At 40.4% G+C, this 24,360-nt stretch overlaps 1 protein-coding gene across 9 annotated transcripts in view; it reads right to left on the bottom strand.

The window, feature by feature from the left end:
* Positions 1-24,360, bottom strand: part of LOC137384760 (voltage-dependent calcium channel subunit alpha-2/delta-1) — an 891,951-nt gene that overhangs the window by 15,650 nt on the left and 851,941 nt on the right. For 6 of the 9 annotated variants that reach the window (XM_068059181.1, XM_068059179.1, XM_068059180.1 and 3 more), the window contains 9 exons: positions 22,366-22,404; positions 21,450-21,521; positions 18,577-18,729; positions 15,608-15,660; positions 13,831-13,886; positions 11,818-11,947; positions 10,128-10,240; positions 7,875-7,957; positions 4,967-5,055 (listed from right to left, as the gene is read on the bottom strand). In XM_068059181.1, the coding sequence (XP_067915282.1) occupies positions 4,967-5,055; positions 7,875-7,957; positions 10,128-10,240; positions 11,818-11,947; positions 13,831-13,886; positions 15,608-15,660; positions 18,577-18,729; positions 21,450-21,521; positions 22,366-22,404 (788 nt within the window). The other 3 variants (XM_068059175.1, XM_068059177.1, XM_068059178.1) reach the window with 2 other exon arrangements.

The raw sequence follows: 24,360 nt of genomic DNA, 5'->3' as shown, positions 1-24,360 counted from the left end.
CCGCCCTGAATTATGCGCCTCCATATTGGCCATGCTTTCACTGGGATTACTCTGTTGTCCCCTAGTTAACTTAAGCCACTTCAGCTTTCTTTGTTCGGATTATTTCTGGAATATTCTTCCCCTCTCTCTCTCATTCCTTCTCCTGTCTTTCTTTCTCTTTCTCCTCTCTCTCTATTTCTTCACGTTCCTTCTGGAAGGCTCTCTCTTTCTCCTTCTCCTGCCTCTTACCTCTCTTTTTCCTGTCTCTCCCTTGCTCTTTCTCTTTCCCTGTCTTCTAATTCAAATTTATTTTGTTCTAATTGTATCTTTGCTCACAGTACCCTGTCTGGGTCTGCTTCTAACACTACTTCTGCCTATGATTCTTCAGATTCAAGGGAAAAATGGTTGGCCACTAGCCTTAGGAGTTCAGACTTCCTAGCCTTGCCACGTACAGTGATCCAACACTACACAGCCATTTTCCTCAACTCTTCCATAGACGGTGCTTTTAACTTATCCCAAGTTACTTCACCTGGGCTTGGAGTGCTACTAGCTTCAGTTGCATACATTTTAGCATTCAATCATACACAACCACAAGAAAACCTGTATTAATCTTGCTCTTTTTGACTGGGAACAATTTGGCTTCCCTCTTCCAATTTCTCTCGATGTCTGCTAGCACCCAAATTTATGTTACGATTAGGTGAGAAAGGTGTCTAGCGGTCCCTTTCAGTCTTCACCTGGTCTCACAGGAACAGAATTTTATTTTAAACACCCTGTGTTTTTAGCTCCCCCTTAGTGAATCCTTGTTCACCACTTTCCAATTATAAGGCAAAGAAATGAGCACAAACAGGCTTTCTTAGATTTGAAGAAGAAAAGTGAAATTTATTAAAACTTAAACTTTAATTTGGTCAATGCCTATGGATACACGTTAGCATGCATACGTGATACGCACATGCAAATCGAGACAGAGAAGAGAAGAAAAATAAAGTGGAGAGATTTGAGGCAATATCTGAAGAGTTTCGTGTTACTGTGCTTCGAGCTCACTGTAGAGTCCTTTTGTAGGTAATTCTTGTTTTTCGTTGGGGCCCAGTATTCTTCTTAAACCTTGTTCACTGTAGGAGACTTTTCTCTCTTGGGGTTCATGTGTCTTCTATGGATTCCAAGTGTGGTGAAAAAGAGATAAGCCGACAGGAGAGGCTGCAGTGAGCCAGCCACAAGAGGTCTTTTCAGTCCAGGAGGTAAAAGGCTTTCTTTTTGAGTTTAAATTCTCTGTGACGAGTTCAAAAAAACCTACAACAGCCAGTTAGTTATGTGACTAAAACTGGTCTGACCACGTCTTCTGTGTATTGGGAGCAAGGTATAGCTCCTTTGTTCCAATACTGTCTACTAGTATGCAAAAATTTCTTTTCAGCCAGGGGCTTGGCAACCCCTTGCAATAGGCCTTCTTTTCTTCCCAGCAACAATTAGAAACTGAATGTCCATGTGGCAAAATTAATGTGCCTCATTCTTGGCAGGTGGGGGCCTGCATGACAGCAGGTGGATGTACTGTACTTAGCTTTCCAGAAGGCATTTGCTAAGGTGCCACATCAAAGGTTGTTGCAGAAAATAAAAGCTCATGGTGCAAGGGATAACATATTGGCATGGATAGAAGATTGGTTAGCTTACAGGAGTAGGCATAAATGGGTCACGTTCTGGTTGGCAAGATGTAATGAATGGTGTGCCACAGGGATCTGTGCTGGGGCCTCAACTTTTTACAACTTATATAAATGACTTAGATGATGGGACCAAAGGTATGGTTGCTAAATTTGCTGATAATACAAAGATAGGTAGGAAAGTAACGTGTGAAGAGGACATAAGGAGGCTACAAAGGGATATAGATAGGTTAAGTGAGTGGGCAAAGGCCTGACAAATGGAGTATAATGTGGGAAAGTGGGAAATTGTCCACTTTGGCAGGAAGAATAAAAATGAAGCATATTCTCTAAATAGTGAGAGATTGCAGAGCTCTGAGATGCAGAGGGATCTGGGTGTCCTAGTGCATGAATCGCAAAAGGCTAGTATGCAGGTACAGCATGTAATTAGGAAAGCTAACAGAATGTTATCGTTTATTGCGAGGGGAATTGAATACAAAAGTAGGGAGGTTATGCTTCAGCTATAAAGGGCATTGGTGAGACCACATCTGCAGTGCTGTGTACAGTACTGGTCTCCTTATTTAAGGAAGGATGTAAATGCACTGGAGGCAATACAGAGAAGGTTTACTAGACTAATACCTGGAATGGGTCGGTTGTCTTTCAAAGAAAGATTGGACAAGCTAGGCTTGTATCTGCTGGAATTTAGAAGAGGTGACTTGATTAAAACATATAAGATCCTGAGGGTCTTAACAGGGTGGATGTGGAAAGGATGTTTCCCCTTGTGAGAGAATCTAGAACTAGGGGTTGCTATTTAAAAATAAGGGGTTGCCCAATTAAGACAGAGATGAGAAGAAATTTTTTCTCTCAGAGGGTCGTGAGTCTTTGGAATTCTCTTCCTCAAAAGGCAGTGGAAGCAGAGTCTTTGAATATTTTTAAGGCAGAGGTAGATAGATTCTTGATAAGCAAGGGAATGGAAGGTTATCGGGGGTAGGTGGAAATGTGGAGTAATCAGTTCAGCCATGAACTTATTGAATGGCGGAGCAGGTTAGAGGGGTTGAGTGGCCTACTCCTGCTCCTAATTTGTATGTTCATATGTAAAAGCCGTTTGTGGCCAACTCATCACCCCAGTGCTTCACAAGCATCCCCCTCTCCATCCCCATATTAACACTCCTGCCAAACATCAGGAGTGTTCTTCCAATCTGCAAAAATCCCTGACCAGAGGATAATTAAACCCTGACTAATCTCAGGTTCTGTTCATTTAACAATTAGACTTACCGGTTTTAAATATTTAAAAAATGGACAGTGGACGTAATTCTAATCAAGCCCGCCTAGCAGGAAACTGATGGGATCAGGCTGACCATGCTATTTACACTTTACCTGATTTTACTTTGCATGGAAGTCCATGTGGGAAGTTGACGGTAAGTTGTTTTATAATGACAGGAGTATTATTGGACTGTGTATTATTATACTGGTAATAACACCGTTTAAGACCACAAAGTTTAATTAATAAGTAAACAGAGTATCAGGTCAATCAGAATTGAATGTTTGGTCATGGAATTTGGCAAATCAGAATGTGCAATTTAGTGTGGGAAAGTAGGTAACTCGTAATCGAGTAATGGTAAGACAATTGAAATAAATCTTAGTACTGGGCCCTCTAGGGTAGGATGTGAAAAGACGCAGACTTCATAGATGGAAAGGGACCTTCAGATTCAATGTTAAGCATGCCCAACCAATACAGAGCAGCAGATCAACAAAGCAAACAGATGGTTGAGCTACAGAGCCAAAAACAGTAGAAGGTAAGTCATAGGAAATTGTGATCAAACTGTACAGTGCATTGGTGCGACCACAGCTTGAACACTCTTTTGAGCTCTGCTTGCCAAGAAACAAGGGTGACATTTAAAGAAAAATGTAAATTTAGAACTGATATCAGGAAGTTCTTCATTCAAAGAATGATCCACAGTTGCAGCTAGAGTAGTGAAGGTGAAAATCCTGGAATCGTTTAAGAGACAATTAGATGCACCAATCTGGATGGATGAATTAGGATGAGCTAAGTGACGTTCCTTATTTGTAAAATGGAAATGATCTTGCTGTCTGAACTGTAACTACACAGGATTGTGTTTCATGTCGCAGTTAAATAAAATGTGATAAAGTGCTGCCTAATCTTAAAAAAAATCATTCATTCTATTTGTTCGAAAGTGTCCAACAGTTTAAAACAGTGGACTCAATAAGATATTATTATAATCAAAATCAAATGGCTTTAAAAACAAAAACATAATGCTGGAAATTCAAATCAATACTACAGATTTCTTTTGTCAACTCTTAATCATTTTCAATTAAGTTCTTATTAAAATTTGTGACTGTTTTGTTTGAAATTAGGTAACTGATGGGTAAAAGTTCCAATGCACCTGCTCCTGACACATGCCAAAAACATGTAACACAGAATTGAGCAATTTTGTGATACATACATGCATCAGAATTCTAAACCCCCCCCTCCCCCCCAAACCCCCCGCCCCAAAGTAACATTTCAGTTCAGGTGTGCTTGGAGCGAATTGGATGCTTTCTGGATTTTGCTTTTCTACATCCACAAGATCCCAAGAGAAGGATATAACAACGATATAATGAGGAGATTTTTATTTCAGATGGGAAAAGTAATTACTCAATCACTTGATGAGCTTGGCTCATCAGTAGTAACTCGGGACAGAACCACAGTATTTGGACTAAGCCTGTGGAGAGGCCCATAGTCCCACTTATCCATCACATTTACCCAGCAATGGGGAACTACATCTACATTAACATCTGCTTTATATCAAACTTATAATCTTAAAACAAAAATGCATATATTTTATCTTCATAAAATCTCAGTTGGTCAAAAGTTAAGTTCCATCAAAAATTTATATTGTTGCAATCTATTTTGTAATTTTTGTATTTTAGGAAATTAAAATGTATATCTTAGTGATGCAAAGTTGTTTTTAAGTCTAATTTTTAAAAGTAATTTCTCTTTACTAAAATGTAATTAATATGGCTCTTCATAGTTATAATTATGTTTAATTTTTATCTACCAAGCTGACAAACTATTAAGTATAATTTTGTCTATGAAAATAAATTCAAGTGCATTATCAAATAATACATATATGATGTACAAACTCTCACTCGTGTTCGAGAAAGAACTCAAAATTAACAGATCTAAGAAAAGAAATCTAATTCAAAAAGGAAACACAAACTTAGTGGTAAAAAGTTGCTTTGTAATTATCAAACCACAATAAGTTTGCTCTGGACCAGAATCATTTGAAGGATGTTAATTTCATGTTAATATCACACCTATGAAGGAAACTAAAGAACAAAATCCAGTGAAAGTAACTGACCCTCCGCACCACATCAAAACTTGCAGTAAAATGAAGAGAGGAGCTGACGCCACGGCAGAGGCACGACTCGTTGTGCATATAGGCTCATCCTATTAACAACGGGCAAAGTAGCAAGAAGAAAAAAGGAAGGGAACACAAAAAAAAGAGACAAACAAGATGAGTTCATGCATTTTGCTTGCTGCTGGCAGAGTTAATGTGAGCGTCCACCTAGAGCAGAAAGTCACAGTGTAAATCACAAAACAGAAAATACCCCACTATTAACAAATTAAAAACACACACAATAACACACCAATCAGCAAAGACGTCAAGCTTGTGAGCAACAGTGCTACTGTACTTTCACGCAAAGGAATTGCGGGAGCCCACATGATATTTTTGGCATCATGAGAGATCAGGAATTTCCAAATCTTCAGCTAGTTGCATGTGCAGTATATGTAACCATCTTAGATAAATATGGAAGATTTTTTTGTGACTGCATCCCCAAATAGTTATGAAGAAAGTTTATGTAGGAAGTATGAGGCTAAACTGGACAAGTGGACTACATCCTTTACTAAATCTATCTAGTTTAGGACATTCCCACTCAGTACATATAGAAAAGTTGCTATTATCATAAGACAGCACTCAATCAAGTAATTCTTAACCATTCTTAAATAACAAGTGAAAGCCACAATACAGGTGTTATCTAAAGTAGAAAAAGGACAAAACTCTTCAAAAATTTCAAAAAATCACTGAACTCAGAAAATTAATTACCTAAAGTCACTGCATTTGTTATTCCTCATACCAGCTTTCGAACAAAAAACTGTTTATGAAGGACACTTCAGGATGCTCCGATTGAAGTTTCCAAGATTATGAATTACCAAAGTTGATTCAGGAAAATTGTTCATTTTAATTAAAAATTCAAATGCCAGGGAAATTGAGAAGTCAAGAGAAAGAGAGAAAGGAGACTGGCAAAGTTTGGAACATAAGCAGCTGATGCCATATGTTCTCATCACGTATGTCATTCAGTTCATAAGTCTGTTCTGAGCTTTAGTCCTCATTATAAGGAATAGAGCTCATACATTGTCCTTGTTAATGGTGCCATGGCATTGCTCTGGAGGGAAGGAGACCCAATGTGCCAGGTTTCTAAAGATTCAAGAAATTTTAAAAATAATTTTAACAATGATAATAACGGTATCTTTAATTAGATTTTTGAGATAGATACTGAGGAAGCATTTGGAACAGAAATTGTTCCACTTGAACTTCAAGGGGGACTGTAATAGTTAACATTCAGCTGCTGGTAGTCTACTGCTGCAAGGCAGCAGTGCTGCAGAGTGCTAGGTTCAGAGTTCACAACTGTTATTTCCGATCCCAGTCTAATTATTGGTGGAAGCATAGAATGGGAGCAAGGTGATTCCCAGCTTGAGAAAGAGGAAAAATCAGACAGGCCAAAACCCTGACATGACCAGGCCATGCAACTCACACAGTTAAGTGAAAACTGCACCAGCTTATTCACGGGACCCAATTTTCTTTTCAGCCAAGAATGGTATGCAACATAGTACAAGAGTGAACTCAAGTTTAGGAATGGGGAAGATATCTTTGATTGGTTATATATAAACACAACTCATACAGATAATTTATGATGTTAATTTTTCAAAAAATGCATCCATAAGTGAATATTTTAAGGAGCTATGTTACACAATAACAGGTGGCATAATACATTTTGAAAGGAAAGGAAATAAAATAGAAAGGAAATAAAGGCTTTGGTGTGATGATGTAAAAGCAATTAATGATGGTAATTCAAGTGGATAAGGCCATACAAAAGGTAAACTGAATCCTTGGTTTTGTACCTCAAGGCATTGAATAAGCATGCCTGGAGTTAATGTTAAACTTGTGCAAGAACGTAGCTCAGCTGCAGTTAGATATTGTATAACATTTTCAGCACCCATTACGTGAGGTAGGACATAAAAGGAGTGGAAAAGGAGCATCGTAGATTGAGTAAAATTGTTATCAAGGATAGTGGATTATTGTTATGAAGAAAGGCCTGAGTAGATAGGGCTTTATGGCTATAGCTGAAAAGGTTCAAGGTGACATGACAGAAGTTGACAGGATCATGAAGGAGAATCGCAGTGGATTGTTTACACTGGCAGGCGTGACAGTAATGAGAAGCAACAAAGTTAAGATAATCACAAATAGAATTAAAGGGAAGGTTAGAAAAAATTCTTTACACTCAGGATGGTTAGCATATACAATTCTCTATACTAAGCCATGAAAGCTTGGTGAGCAAAGCCTACGAATTCTTTTAAAAGGGAATTAGATAGTTGCTTGAAAAAGACAAATATTCAGCGTGATAGAAATAGTAGCAAAGATAGACTGAAATAGATGGTTCACACAAAGAAAGTGCATGCTGTAGTATTCTATAATATACACGAGAAGCTGACATCCTGCTGTTATCCATAGAGTCTCCAGTGTGCTCTGGTTACACAACTACTGACTTCCTTAACTCAAACGTATTGCATGAAATTTGAACTCAGTAGAGAGATATATCCATCTGTTATGTAAAACCTGTCTTGAAAAACATTTCAATATTGAATAGCTTTATGGTATCATGGAAAGATTGTGGAAAGGAGAAGCTAAGTTCCAAGCACTGGGGACAAACTCCAGTCTTAATTAACCAGATTTCATGCGTGAAAGTAGAGTATTCGAAGAAAGGATATCGAAAGCTGCAGTTAATTTTATGTTAACATTCCAAAAGAGTTATGATATGTTATCAAAATAAAGCAACTATGGCCCAGAGCAGTATCACATCTGTACAATTTTGCTATCTGGACACATCCTCGTGTGACGCTACATGTTACAAATATCCAACAACAAAACTCCAAGATATTTCTTTGCTACTCGCTTTTCTTCTTGAATCCAAACCTTGCATACTTACATGCTCATCAGAATCAAAGCATACATCAGGACCTTTCCTGTGTCTGGGGTTCTGAGCCAAAAGACAGGGATCAGGTCCATCAGCTGCATGGTGTAATTAAGGAAACAAGATACGATGAAAGAAAACAAAATGCATTTCTTAAGCATTCACTTTCAACACATCACGACATTACTCTCCAGCTATTCATCATTTTGTCAACTGGGAATCATTTGAGCAGGTATATTCACATGCTCTTTCACATTTAACTTCAATTAGTGAAGATTTATACAGTCCATAGTTAAAGAGAAATTGGTCAAGGCAGCTGAGATATCCGCAATTTCCACAGAGAGTTTCTGTTTGCTCCTTTCAAAATGAATGCATTCAGGAATGATCAGCTGTGACTTATGACTTATTTTATGCAGCCTGGGGCCATTCCCAGTCTCCTGGCATATCACCAATCATCAACTGTGTGCAACATATTGTAGCTAAAGTTCAGGAGATTGGGAATAAAATACGATTTTATAGAATGTGTCAAGAAGACAGAGTGTGCCCAGTGGGCCAAGTTAAAGGATTTTTACAGAAGCAGATTACAAAAAAAGATTGAAGTGCCAAGAAAAAAATACTGTAGAGGGATATAGAATTAAATGCAAAATATAATTCCAAAAAACAAAATCTTTGGATCCACTAACAGCAATAAGGCAGTCAGGGAGGAAGTTAAGACCCGAAGGGATCCATATGGAACTAAACAGGAAAATGAACAGGTCATAAAACTAATTTGGGAGGACTTTTTTTTAAACCAGGGTGGACATATATTCCGTCCAAATGAAACAGGCCCAAATGTTATCTAGGACTCCACCATAAGTGAAGCAGAGGTTCTAAATAAAATGAAAGGTTGAACCCATCCGGATGCATTAACTATACTCCAGCAACTTGCAGAGACGAGATACGGGATTTCTGAAATGTTATTTTTTGTGGATCAGTGAATACTGGGGAAGTCAAAACAAACTAGAAATAGGCAGCATATTTCCGATATCTAATAATAGTGACACAAGCCTTAACAGCAACCGCAGAGCCATACCTAGAAACTGAAGGGTGATCTGTAGTTGCTCAGCAATAGGAAAACAAAATTATCAGGACAAATTGAACTGTATGAAAATAACCTAATGACAGCCTATACGGCTTTCAAAAGAGTAAATGCTGCCTGAAACTAGACTTTTCAGGAAGTGACATCCCAAATTGACGGGGAGACCATCGGACAGTGTGCTTAGACTTTCACAAAACCTTTGTTAAGTGCTGCATGGAATCCGCATGGGAACTGCCTGAAACGTGGGTAAAAAGGAGTTCTAGCCTGAAAGCTAACTGCACAAAATGGAACTGAGCTGTTGAACTGAACGTTGGCAGAGGCATTTAGCTAACACAAGCTAGTCCAAGCCATAGAAAAGCCATGAAATAATTAAAGCGTTTAAGTTACATACTCCAGAAAGATCTTCTAGCATGATCACAGTATGGAATCCCAAATGAGCCCCACTTCCACCTGTTAATGGGAGTGGCACAATCCAACCAACCTTATGCCCGATCCCTCTGAGGGTTGGAGACGTGGGAGGTCCTGATGAAGGCAGTCTCTACCTCATCTTATGCCATCAGTTTTCTTTGAGGTGAGTGGAAGCTCCGAACAAGACTCAGACGAATTTCCATACAAGCACGTGGCCTATCCAGGTCTTGGTTTAAATTATACCCTATCATCGTTTCTGTGGGAGTGCACCATAAGGGCTGCAGATTTTTGGCCTCCCCTAAACACACTACTAAAATTATTGGTTAGTACTATTAATCCCCTGGCTAAATATCCCAACTGTCTTGCCTCTTCATAAGAATAAAAGACTTCCAGTAACCACTTTGAGCCTGTGTCCCATGAGATTGGCAGCATACCCCAGCTTGTGCTTCCTGTGAGTATTAAGATAGATTTCCAGTCCAACTTTGGAATCTCCAGTCTGTTGTCCCTGCATTGTGTCAACTGATCCGGTGGAGAATTTTGTAGCCCACTACATGCCAATTACAAAACAAGCGTACCGACTAGCATTTTTATTATTTGTGATTAACAATGCTTCTTTTATTATTGTCATATATGTTCTTGTTCTAAACTAACACCACATTACTGTTACAACCACATTAGTGTTAGTGTCCCATTTGTAACTACCATTCCTAATCACCCATTAAACTACTGTGCTTAATGATGGATAAAGCCCTTTAGTTCAGCATTGGTTCAGTAGAGGATACATTTTTGTTCCGCTTGCATAAGAGGCTTTGAGTCGCAGGACTGACATGTGGGCTTACTCTCCACCAGTATAAACACAAGGTTTGTCTTGGAGAGCTTCTCTGCATGGTAAAGCCTTAAAAATAAACAGTTAAATTAAAATTAATATTGAGAAAAGCAACATTCAGGAAAAGGAATAATTTTTGATCAGAAATGCTTTTGTGAAAAATATTAACCAAGGGGAATGGACGTGCATCATTTCTAGATTGAATGGTCAAAGATTCTGATCAAAGGATAGTTCACAATGCAGCCATTCAGTCTCATTTAGAAATGCTGTCATTTTTTTTGTTAGATTTTGTGGGGTGAAATTGGTCTTCATCAGGAGCGTGAAATGGACTCATAGCGAATCAGCAACCTGTTTTACACCAGGCCCAATCGCTTTTCCACTGAGTTTAAGGAGCGGTATAGACAGGAAACTGACTCTCTATGAGCTCATTTTGTGCTACTGGCAATGACTAATTTCACCTCGATTTTTAATACTTACAAAAAAAAACACAAACATTTTACCTAAGCCCATTTCCTTCTTACATAATCTGCAGTTGAATTCCACATGGCACAGAACACTATTGTGACATTAATAGTGAGGCACCATCTTTCATGAAAAGTGTCTTGCAAACTTCCTCCCTATGATTGTCAAATGATGCAACATAATGGAACCATTTCTGTTGAATTGAATCTTTTGCCAATTGTATCACTACAGTAAAAATGAGCACATAGCTCTTGTTCATCAAATATTATGCAAAAGTTCTATTTGCCAGGCACAATCATCATGGGGGCAACTTCAGTAGGAATAAGATGGAGATGTCATGAACCATGTGCCAGGTGATGTTCAGAAACCAATCTCACAATTGAGAACCTGAAACCGCCATTTTCATTGACCTGGGGATCTTTTCTAAAGTTATACAATACAGGAAGAAGGTCTGCTCCTGTGACACATACACTGTGACCCACCCCTCCATCTATTCCCTCATTGGCGGCAGAGACTCTGCACTCGACAACTCTCCGCAAACAAGTCTGCACCTTCTGTTGCCACCTTCAACAAGTTCCTCAATCCTGCTGCTTTCTGCATACCTGAGTCACCTCTCCTCCTTCCTGCTCAGTGTCAATTATTGCTATAAAAGTGCCTTTGCATATTTTATTACATGGTAGCTGTTACATCGATGCAAGTTGCTGTTTTATTTCTCTTCCCTTATTTTCATCTCTATCTACCTAAGCTAAGGATTTCTGTGCATTGGGACCATTCACACTTTGCAAGAGCAGTAACTACTTGTTTTATATTAATACTTTTAATGCAGAAGAGGCACAATCAGACAAAATGGATGGCAAGCCAACATAGGTGATATTAGGAAGGGTGACTACATGGGGACCTAGCTGTGTGCAAATTAGTTGCTCTGCTTCCGGCATTACAATTGTGACTACACTTCAAAAGTACTGCATTGGCGATTTAACCCTGTGGGACATCCAGAAATCATGAAAGGTGCTCTATGAATAAAAGTTTGTTCTTTCTTTAATGGTTTTTTTCTTTTGGGTAGATTTCATTAAATGGCATCACTGAAAGTGTAAACAGCAGGCTTTTGCAAATATATTAGTATTTCCAAACATCCAACAGACTGAAAAGAGTCCAATAGTGCTATCATTTTGTTGCAAACCTACCTTGAACAGTTACCACAATCCACAAGTCCATAGAAGGAGGATTCATTATCATAAAAGTAATACTGAGTTTGTTCAGTGATACAGCTGGATTTTGATAAAGGTTCAGAGAAATCCTCAGAGTCTGCATCAACTGCAAATCACAAATGAAAGGCATCGAGCTGAAATATTATTTTTTACAAGGACAGATTATCATACTTGCCGACAGTGTAATATAAATGGATGGTCAGAAAAAGATTGTTGCATTTGTAAAATAAATCCTCTTGGTGGTACATTCACACTGCAAGCACACCAACATGTGTTAACATCTTAGACAAAAATAACAGAGGTCCTTGATAAGGTTTGGAGAAGGGCTACTAGACGGATAGTTTAAAGGCCAATTGTTACCAGGACAGACCGAGAGAGCGAGAGCTTTTTAAAAAAACTTAAGACCTCAAAAAAATAGGGCTGAGGTTTTTACAATAATGGAAGGGTTAAAAGTGGATCAGCTCCTGGAGTTTATCTGAACTACTAGGTTAGGGAGGAATAGGGGAGATAGGTAAAAGATACAACAACGTAGATCGAGGTTAGATGCTAAGGCGTGGGGAAGATGGGGTGATGATGTGTGGAAGCTTTACCCTGCCAAGATAGGACAGGCTCAATGGATCTACTGGTCTTTTCGGGTTTCTAAGTCGGTGCCAAGAAATTTAGCTTAGAAGACACACATTCAGCGCGTTTCACTTTAGCTCTGGATCTACACTGCACAAGCTTAATGGCCATACAAAGCTAAAACTGCTCATCACAGCTGCTGAACTTGTGGGCTAGCATTTTCTGTCGGAGCTATCCAGTTCTCCAGAATCACTCCAACAGACGGGGATTGGAAATGTTTTGGGAAGCTGATCCATCAGCTTCCTGCTCTCCCTTATCATGTCTGGAATTTTCCACCCAAATAGAGTTGGGCTTTTTTAATGGCAAGTAAATGAAGGGAATCCATCATTCAACAAATTTCCCATGACTTGAAACCTAGCAATGCCAGGCCTGAGAGGCATTCCTGGTGTCCAGAGTTGCCATGGCAATGTGGAGATTTAAAAATAGAAGGATTATACTAGCTTGTACAGTCAATAACAGGGTGATCAATTGAACAGATTTAGGGGGAGAAATCAGTTTGCACATCACCGCTTCTAGCTGCGCTACGCAGACTTAGATCAATTCATCAGTGCAGACAATGCCATGGGACGCCATCTGCGTGACCAGTACGGCGTTCTTTAATGAATTTCTCCCCCTTATTCTTTGAACTGATTATGGAAAATTTCTTTTGGCCGGCACCAATGTTACCAGTGACATTAGAAAGCAGTAGGTCTGAGGCCTTCCACAGCCATCAGAGACCCACCTAAAGAATTTCAAATAACCCCAACCCTGGAAAATCATTCATGGTCAGGGGTGGGCCAACTCTCCAGGACTGATCTGGAGTCTGCAGAAACTGAAGATTAATCTCCAGGACACTGCTGCGAGCAACCAGGGAGAAAACTCAGTGACATTAAAAAAAAAATTGTGTTTTTTTCCCCCCATTCTTTGAACATTTTCACTTACTGGTATAAAAATACTGGCAATGAGCAGGGTGGGTGGGGGTGGGGGGGCAGAAAAGGCTGTTTGACTGGATCAAGAATCATCCAATTGGGAAACAAAAAGTCTGTTCATTTACCAATAGGCATAAGATGACGAATGGTGAGGATGGACGTGTCAAATAACTGCTGGTGGCAGAGTGGGGGTTGGGTGATTGTAAGCTGGAGGTCATGTGATGAAACCTCCAGGAATACATCCCTCTCAAGTTGCCAACCCGACTCTCACCCTAGAGTGATCAAATTATGCAAGCGTTCAGTCAACATGGAAACTTGTGCCCGTAATGTGAATACACAATAATTCATTTCCCCTCTGATGGTTTCTCATTTACAATAGAATCCAACACTCCAACCACCCCAGAATCTACATAAAGGCATGTTTGAAACAAAAGCTTTTACCAAACAAATCTTCATGTACCTGCTTCAAGAAAGCGTGGGAAGGTGAGGCTGAGGAACAGTTGCTGCAGTATGGACCTGGACATCAATGAAGAGACAAGAAGTGAATGATTGAAGAATGGGGACAAGAGCTAGAGGGTAGATTTTCCCCTTCACTGCTTGAGCGCTAATCTGGCTCAGTGATTCACGTGTCCTTTGTAGGATCTGCCAGATGCTCATTCCATCGAATGACAATCGCTCAGGCCTGTAAAGGGCATGAGATTCCTGGCCAGGCAGTGAAGATGAAAATCTAACCCCATTTGTTGTAATTTGAATGCAGAACTTAGTAAATAATGAAATATTTAGCAGTTTCTAAGTAAAAATAGTTGAAACAAAACATTTGAAAAAATGATTAATGGTAGCTATATTCAACCATTTACTGCTCTTGCAACAATTATATTTAACTGAATGCAAATTCCACTGCGAAACAATTTATTCATATTACTCCTGTCAGCAAACTAATTTGTGCCACTTCTTTAGATCATTTCAGCGACTGTGACATTTTTTGCTCATATTTGTGTGGAAGTTCTGAAAAAGATGGTTCCGACTTCTTACGTTCCTGTTGATATCGTCATTAATTAAACAAGGATACCAACATGGGAAGCTTTATATCAAAACTGCCTCATGGCGAGAGCCTTCATACAAAAACTCTCTCCACCTGCATGTCCTGATCCCAGTGACCTGCCTCTCCCCAGCTACCTGACCACAGAGTAAGGTCTTAGCTGGTTTAATGGCGACAAGATAGTTATGGATGAGGAAGACCATTCAACATACCTTAGCCCATCCGTGCACAGTATTGAGAAGCAATAATGTCATCTGTCTAATATTCTCAACTCCATTACTCTACCCAGGATGGTATTCTGGCCTAGGCTTTCTGGCTCTCACTTCCTGCTGATTTTGGGTGGGTCTGGGGCAGCTTGCAGTGGTAAGCTACAGCACTGGTGCAACCACTTCTCCCACAGTTTTCCATGAAACAAGCCCAACCACATATAGGTAGGTGTACGTAAACCACATGCAAATGAATGAAACCATGGCCTCTTCATCTGCACTCTTCAAATGCTGGATATAAGTCCAACTGTGAGGCTCCAGCATCCAGTGTATGAAGATCAGCAGAGGAGGGGAACTCAATCACTCTCAACAGTATTTCCAGTAATACTTACATGCTGCTAGGTGTGCCTGTTTGAATTTGGAAAGCCAACTTATAAGAGCTGCTCGCTCTTTAGTCCATAAGTTTAAACTCAACTAATGAGGAAGCAGCAATGAAAACAGACCTTTCCAAACCACTAGCTACACCAAATTTAAACAAGCAATATAATAAAAAAATACACAGGAACAGAGACAGAGTGACAAATTCAAACAGGCATTGAGCCCAACTAATGAAGCACTTCTACCTAGGTTGGGGCAATAGTGCACTTTTAAAATTAACATTGGGCAAGTAGCTGGACCTCCAGCCACTCCTTTCCCGCACATGAGCAGGTGGAGGATATAGGTGCTGTAAGAAAGTTAGAGAACAATTAACAAAATTAAATGCTCTACATACAAGATTAAAGTCAGGTGAAGTTAATCCCTGAATATCGATCTGAATTTATTCTGTGGTCAAACTGCATGTTCAAAGCCTTAAGCTTTACATATCTAATCCAGTTTAATGGCCCTATCGATGTGGTCTACTCCCTGCTGCCTTCAAAACTTGTGTATTTTTGTTGCATGTTCACTGACGTAAAGTATGATAATATAAGAATAAGTAAACTATTTTCACTTACCATGCTGCACTTGATGCCCACCAACCTATATTCAAAATATCGACTATGCTGGGCTAAAAATGATTTAAGAAACAGCATTATTAATTCAGGAGATTACTGAATTCAGTAAACAGCATCTAAATAACCATGATTTTAAATGTTTCATATTAATATACGATTTTCAGGAATACATCATTCAAATTGGCAACAGTTTTCCAAGGTAGTGCAAGATTTCTGAAATGAAGAGGGGAGGGTGGTGAAGAGCTGGTCGCAAATCTTCTCTTTAAATAGGACCAGTGAACTGATATATATTAACTGATAATACTTCTGGGTTAACAAAAACAGAAAATGCTGGAAATATTCAGCAAGTCTGACAGCATCTGTGAAGAGAGAAACAGTTAACGTATCGGGTCTGTGACCTTTCATTAGATCATGATTCTGGATAAATGGGTATAATACTTGGCAGAACAACACTGCTCCTTCTGTCATTTAGTTTCTCTGTTTTGTAGGACTCTGCTGTTCAGTATTTGCAGGATATTTCTATTCAATCTGTAATGTTCAGGGATGAACAAGGTAAGTGAAATCAATTCAAGTTATCCCCCACTTAAAAACACCCCTGAAGTATGTTCACACCCAGAGATTGATGTAACTTTTTAAAATTTCACTGAAAAGCATTACTGCATCATTCATATATGATGCTGCAATCACACATACGATATTAAAAACAACATATAACTCTGTAGATGGCTGAACCTTTGTTGGTTTAAACATAGCTCCCCCTCTCCACCCACCGCCATGTTGGGAGGACTGAGGCTGAAGGGAGGGCCTATCTACACTGGGAGTGCTGATCAAACGAACCACTTTGTCCTATCTGAGGAATTACAAATGGGGCTGAACACTTTGCAATCATTAGGGAACAGCCCCACTTCTGACCTTGTGATAAACGGAAGTCCATCATGAAGCAGATGAAGATGCTTATAGGACCTAGGATGAACACTATCCTGAGGAATCTTCCAGAATTCCCTAGATATTGGTACAGTCCCCATAGATTGGAAGGTAATAAACATAAATCCGCCATTCAAGAAAGGAGGGAAAGAGAAAGCAGGGAACTATAGACCAGATAGCCTAACACCTGTAGCAGGGAAAATGCTAGAATCTGGCAACAGAGCAGTCAGGAAACCATCATATGACTGCGCAGCATCAACACAGATTTATGAAAGGGAAATGGTCTTTGACAAATCTGTTAATTGAGTTTCTGAGGTTGTAACTAACAAGATGGATAAAGGAAAACCAGTGGATGTAATGATTTTGGATTTTCAATAAGTATTCAATAAGGTGCTACACAAGAGGTTGTTACACAAAATTAGGGCTCCTGGGATTGGTGGTGGTGGTGGCGGCGGCGGGGGGGGGGTAATATATTAGCATAGATTGAGAATTAGTTAACGGATTGAAAACAGACAGCAGGAATAAATGGGTCACTTTTGGGTTGTCAGGCTGTAACTAGTGGAGTACCACAAAGATCAGTGTTTGGGTCTGATGCAAAGAGTCTGCAAAGGGATATAGATAAAGTGAGTGGACAAGAACGTGGCAGATGGAATATAATGTGGAGAAATGTGAAGTTATCCACTTCAATAGGAAAAATAGAAAAGCGGATTTTTTTAAAAATAGAGGGACTGTGAAATGTTGGCAATCAGTGGGACTTGGATGTCCTTGTATACAAATCACAGAAATTAACATGCAGGTACCACAAGCAATTAGGAAGGCAAATGGTAACAGACTTTATTACAAAGGGATTGGAGTATAAGAGTGAAGAAGCCTTACTGCAATTATATAGGGCCTTTGTGAGGCCACACCTGGAGTACTGTGTACAGGATTGGTTTATTTACTTGAGGAAGGATATACTTGCCTTAGAGGGAGTGCAATGAACGTTCAATTGACTGTTCCTAGCATGAGGAAATTGTCCTATGAGCAGATATTGAGTAGACTAGGCCTATATTCTCTGGAGTTTAGAAGAATGAGTGGTGATCTCATTGAAATAAATACAATTCTTAAGGGGCTTGACAGGTTAGAGGCTGAGAGGGCATTTCTCCTGGCTGGGGAGTCTAGAACTAGGGAGTCAGAGTCTTAGAATAAGGGGTCAGTCATTTAGGACTGAGACAAGGAGAGATTTCTTCACTCAGAGGGTTGTGAACCTTTGGAATTCTTTACCCCAGAGGGCTGTGATTACTCAGTCGTTGAATACATGCAAGTCAGAGATCGATACATCTTTAGATACTAAGGGATACGGGAATAGCTGAAGTAGAAGATTAGCCCCTGATCTTTTTGAATGGTGAAGCAGGCTTGAAGACCAAATGGCTGACTCCTGCTCCTATTTCATTTTTTTAATGAACTTATGCAGTGATGGCTTGGGACTGAGACAACTGGCTTCCAACAATCACAACCATCTTCCTTTGCCAAAGGTAAGAATCCAGCCACTGGAGAGCTTTCCCACAATCCCCATTGATTTCAGTTTGACGAGGTGTCCTTGGTGCCATACTTGGTTGAGTGCTGCCTTAATGTCAAGGGCAGTCACACTCATCTCATCTCCAGAATTCAGCTCTGGTTTCAGAACATGTAAATCTAGGAGCTGGGACTGATGGGGATTTGGTAAGCTCTTGACAGAAGGCAATACAGCACCATTCCAGAGGCCCACAATTATATTTTGATGGGGTACGCTGTGCTTAGTGACGTGTAGTGCGGAAGTCTGCAGTCTTCTAGTATTTTTCATTGCAATGTCAATAAAAGATATTGAGTTTCTTAAATGGAATGCAAATTCGGGAATAATTGCTATGTAAGTAAAATTCTGAAAACTATGCAAAACATGTAAGGCCTGTGCCTTCAGTGATGTGAAATTAAATATCTTCCAGTTAGTAATTCTCTGACCACACACAGCCATTGTCTTAGAACTCAGGCTGCATTGTAATTGACATCAATAACTTTAATTCACTTACAATGTAAACCGAGCGAAGCCCAGCTGCTGCTTTTGTCTCAGTTTCTGGATCACACACAGACTGGAAATCATAGGATTTGTTAAAAGCGTAGAGCGATGTGTTCAGAAGGCGTCTCATCAAACTTGGGTCAATCTCACCGAAGAATTTGCCGATCTGAAACGACATCGGGAATTCACCAAACTGTTCGACCTACAGCTAACATCAGAGTTTAAAGCCTCCTGCCAGGAATTTCCTCAGGGGTTCACCTGATTAGTCGCCATAAATGTGTTGCAAGATCATCACAAACCCTGGATAAACCGTGCAAGTTGTGGCGACCGATTGGGAGAAACCTCAAGGAAGTTCCAGACATACAAGTCAGACGTCAATTACTTTGCACAAATGGTCCATGTAATTGATATCTACACAACAACAACATACCACATGCACTGCAAAACATCTCTTTGAAATGGCTTCTAAGGAAACTTTGCAACAAGATAAATAACAACATAGATTGGCTGCTGTGTTTGCCCACAAAATAACAATGACTCCATTTTAACAGTAGCCCCACTGGCCAATTCTACCTTGAAGTGAGCCCTTCATTAGATCAATCAATCAGAACAGGGTCCCAATTTTAACTGGGGATAGATTTTGGGCAGGTGGATGCAGAGGTGAGTTTGAAACTCAGCTGCTGCTGCAAAAATTAGGCCTGGGCTATTTTACATAACAGGTAGGATGTCAACAGGATGCAGCTGATCATTGCATAGCTCGGAGGCTACCCGCTGACACAACATAGGTGGCAGAATCGGGTTTCGGGAGCACCTTGTGGGACTCTCATATTTGAGAATGGGGTCTAAATGAGGCCCAGAAGAGCATTCTGATATCTATACCTTCCCAGCAAGACCTGACTGGCCTTCACCTGGTGGGAAGGCTCCTATGTCTTCACCACTCAGGCCCCCAGTTAAAATAATGCCATTGGGACCTGACATGCATCGGTAAAGAAGAAGGACCCTGCTGACTGTGGGAAGGTATCCTTGCTGCCTGCCCTGAACAGCAGGTTAAAATTCCAGACAGTGGGATTCTGGTAGTTTTCAAGTGAGTAAGTAACTTGACCAATTTTACCTGTCCACCCACCCGATCTCCACCAGGCAGGTAGAGTTAAAACCCTACAATGGATTTAGGGCCCCAATGAAATTTTGAGCCTCCACAGTGGAACTGAATGTAAACGGCCAAACTAACAGTCCTTAAAGGGATCGTTGTAGGCTGCTCAGAAAAATTTTGTTGGGCCAGGAAGAGCATGGATATTCTTCCTGCCCATCCACACCCCCCGCCCCTCCCCAACCATGGCACCCCCCACCAACCTACCCTCCAAACTACCCTCCAAACTATCACCTGTCCCTTTCCTTTTGGCCTTTGTCAGCTTGGCTCTGTGGAGGAGCTGCAATATTTACCACCCTGATCAGTGAGCTATCGGTCAGTAATCATTCAGCATTGGCAGTTCTCTGAAGAAACTTTACAATTATTTTTAATTTTTGTTAATTATTTTAAGACAGATGGCATCAGTGTTGAGGAATTGTCAACTTTTCTATTGTTTTCATCTGGTATCAGATGACTAGAAATTTCCTCCAACTAAATCTTGGTAAGGCTGGAGCCATTGTCTTTGGTTCCTGCTCCTAACTCTGTTCCCTAGCCACCGACTCCATCCCTCTCCCTGGCAACTGTCTGAGGCCGAACCAAACTGTTTGCAGTCTTGGTATCATACTTGACCTCGAGATGGATTTCGAACCACATATTTGTGCCAGCATTAAGACTGCCTATTTCCACCTCTGTAACATCACCTGACCTGACTCTGCCCGCCTCAGCTCATCTGCTGCTGAAACCCTCATTCATACCTTCATTACCTCTAGACTTGACTATTCCAATGCATTCCTGGTTGGTCTCCCATACTCTACCCGCCGTAATGTTGAGGTCATCCAGAACTCTGCTGCTTATGTCCTCATTCACACCCTGTTCACCCATCAGCCCTGTGCTCGCTGATCTACACTGACTCCCGGTTAAGCAATGCCTCGATTTTAAAATTCTCATTCTAGTTTTGAAATCCCTCCCTGGCCTCATCCCTCCCTATCTCCTGCAGCCCCACAACCCTCCAAGGTATCTGAGCTCATCCAATTCTGGCCTCTTGTGTATCTCTGAGTTTAATTGCTCCATCATTGGTGGCTGTGCCTTTAGCTGCTAAGGCCCTAAACTCTGGAATACCCTCCCTAAACCCCTCTGCCTTTCTTTCCTCAATCCTTTAAGACACTCCTTAAAACCTATATCTTTGACCAAGTTATTGTTCATCTGCCCTAAGAGCTCAGTGACTGTCAAATTTTGTTTGATAACACTCCTTGTGAAGTGCTTGGGACAATTTACAATGTCAAAAACACTATATACATACAAGTTATTGTTCCTATCTCAGTATCCAGCACTACTTGGTCAGCTATTGCATTGGATTGATGTAATGATTTCTATCTATCCTCTCAGAAGAGTACCCCCTACTATACCAGACTGACATATCCATTTCCCACCCTAACCATGCCTGTTGCCTCTCAGTATTGCTGCTGCTAATTATGGGTCCAAAAGTGTTGAACAAGGAACAGTTATGTGCTGTGGACAATAGTCTGGGTTGAATTCAAACCCAGATCCCAGAGGTGAAATGGCAATGTGCCATCTATCCTTCCCTCACTTCAAGATCATTGCCAATGCTTGTCCTGAACAAAACCAGTATTATTACTTCAGAAAACATTCCTGTAAATGTGTGTTGAAGGAAAAAAATGTTCATCATCATTAACATAATAGACATGTAATAATTCAAAGGGTTTAAACTGATCAATGCCGAGGGGCATGATAGCATTTACCTTTCCAATATATTCATCCTGGTTTGACATTAGCAGGAACCCCCCATCATCCAATATAACACAGTCAAAGTGCTGCAGGGAAAAAATCAGTGAAAGTGATTAATACAATCTGAACTGCATAAACATACATTTATGCAACTTTTTAGGTTCAGGTACAGTTTTTTAAAGACTAATTTCTGTTCTTTGCTTATGGCCCTCGCAGTTACTGCATAACAGTTTTAGTCAGTACTAGCATGAAATTTGCAGTGCAGACTCACACTCACTAGGTCAAGATTGTCCAAATGATTCCATTGGCATTAATCTGAAGTGAGTATTTTATCCATTATCTATCTCAGTAAAAAGTCTAATCCAAAGAGATTTCTTCTCTTTTATAATTATAATGAATCAACAAATTCTATTACAAGTTTATGCTTAACCAAGTTCATGTGCTGAAATATATAACAATGAAACTAAAACCTCAAATACAGCTTACAAGTTATGATTTCATATTCACAATGCATGTAGCAAAACATTTTCTGACGTGCTGATAGAACTATTAATAGGCATTATTATCGGGTAAATTCTGCAAGAATCGTGCATGAGGCTCAGTGTGTTCAATTCACAGTGCTGATAATTTTCCAGTCATTAAAATTAATCAGAAAATGAGCACCACAAATTGGGCGCATTGACCTCTGGGTCAATTCATCTCTTGAATGAAGTGCACAAAATTTACTCAGTCGCATCATGCCAAATTAGCCTTCATTTTTGGTTTTCTAACCAGGCCGGAGTGGATTCAGGATTAACTCAAAGCTAACTTTGGCACTGCTCCCGGAATGTTGAAACCCACCACTGGAGAACTTAAATTGATAAAGAAATGGTAAATTTGTTTGCTTTTGATCTAACAGCGCAGGTGCTGTAAAGGTGAGCTCAGTCTTACCTTGCTATTCTTTGTGCAGTCACAGATCCCTCCATAACACTACAACAAAAGCATGTGATTAATATATAAGAAAAGTCTTTGCCATTTAAACTTAAGACACATAAAACATATTTGCCAACTATTGTTAATTTGGTATTTGGATCTTTGGGAGATAATGCAAAAAGGGTTTTTGGTTGGGATAGATTGAACATGGTTTCAATGAAGATGGACAGAGATCAGCATATCAGTAGGGGGCTAGGGATGGGGGTTGGGGGGAAAGGCAGGTTTTTTTTGGGTGGGTGGCAGGGAGAGAGAAAGACCAAGGGATTGAGCGGTGTACTTGGCAAAGGGAGGGCGACCAAACAGATTTTTCGGAGCATGGAGGAAGGAGAATGAGTTAAGTGCTGCAGCTTGAGTGAATTAGAGAAGTTTCATCTTGACTACAAGACCACAGATAAAGGAAGGCCCAGAAATCTCTAGGGGTTCAGTCAGGCAGCACATGTGCAATGGAACAAATTCCCCGCTCACCCTAGCCCCAAACCAGAGACTCTGTCCCAATTCCTGCAGCTATGAGGAAAGGCTGGGGTTGTTCTCCTTGGAGCAGAGAAGGCTGAGGGGAGATCTGATTGAAATATACAAAATGTTGAGGGGCCAGGATCAAGTGAAGGGTCGCTTCACCTTAGCAGAGAGGTCAGTGACTAGGGGGCATAGATTTAAAGTCATTGGTAGAAAAATTAAAGGGGAGATGAGGAAAAACTTTTTCACCCAGAGGGTGGTGGGGTCTGGAACTCACTGCCTGAAAGGGTAGTTGAGACAGAAACCCTCAACTCATTCAAAAAGACTCTAGATATGCATTTCAAGTGCCATAACCTGAAGGTCTATGGACCAAATGCTGGAAGGTGGGATTAGAATAGGTGGATCATTTTTCAGCAGGCACAGACATGATGGGCCAAGTGGCCTCTTTCTGTGCCTTAAACTTTCTATGATTCTATGATTCCTAATGTAAAGGTGATCTACCTTTATTCTAGAGAAGGTTAAGGGCCTTCAGAAGGTCTCAACAAGACTCTCAATAGCCATCAGCCACTGAGGCTTTAACAAAGGCAAAACATCCCTCCTGCTATAATTTAAAAGCCGAGTTACAAATTGTGTGGAATTCCAGTGTAACTGGGTTTTAACCCAAATTCCAACTTCTCCAGTTGGAAATGAACAATTCAACCCTCTCCAGCCCCAGGAATTTTGTAGTTTAAATAAATGACTTGGAAATGGTAGGGTGAAATTGGAACTCAAGTCAAGAGAATTGCGAGAAAAGTGGAAGGTCCAAGAGCACAGCGGGTCTAAAGCAGCGGCAGAAAGAGAGAGTGAAAAGGGGACTGCAAGAAGAGCGGAATTTCCGAGAACACAGTGGGGATAAAGCAGCGGCGGAGGGAGAGGGAGCACGAGAGTGCATCGTGAGAATAGCAGAAGGTAAGAGACCACAGCAGGGATAAAGCAGCAGCCGAGAGAGAGAGAGAGCTAGAGAGATATAGAGAAGACTGCGAGAGGATACCAAGAAACAAAAGTTAAGGAGTGACATCGCAGGTAAACGGTTAAGTGATTGGTTGGTGAGTATTTCTCTTTTTCTCTCTCTAAACTGGGGCAGTTTTTCAAATTAGCAGCCAGGAAATTAATAACCTCAATCAGGGTGAGTATAACAGTGAGTGAATTAATAAGAGCAGTAGCACAGAGCAGGTCGAGAGGCATTAATTAAAATTAATAGTTTAAACAAAGTACCAAATAGATTCTAAAAGAGGGAATAGATTTATTTAGATCATGGATGGGTAACTGCAATCTATTGCTTGCAATTCTTGCGCCATGTGGGAACTCCAGAACATTTTACGTGTCTTGAGTGGCCACGTGTTTGGTAAGTGTCTCCAGCTGCTTCAGCTCGAGTTCAGGATTTCTGAGTTTGAGGGACAGCTGGAGTCACTGTGGAGCATCAGGGAGCAGGAGAGTTTCCTGGATTGTACTTTCCAGGAG

The sequence above is a fragment of the Heterodontus francisci genome, chromosome 27 (assembly GCF_036365525.1).
Source record: "Heterodontus francisci isolate sHetFra1 chromosome 27, sHetFra1.hap1, whole genome shotgun sequence".
Lineage (NCBI taxonomy): Eukaryota > Metazoa > Chordata > Chondrichthyes > Heterodontiformes > Heterodontidae > Heterodontus > Heterodontus francisci.
The sequence above is the reverse complement of the archived record's forward strand: the minus strand, read 5'-3'. Positions and strand labels throughout refer to the sequence as shown.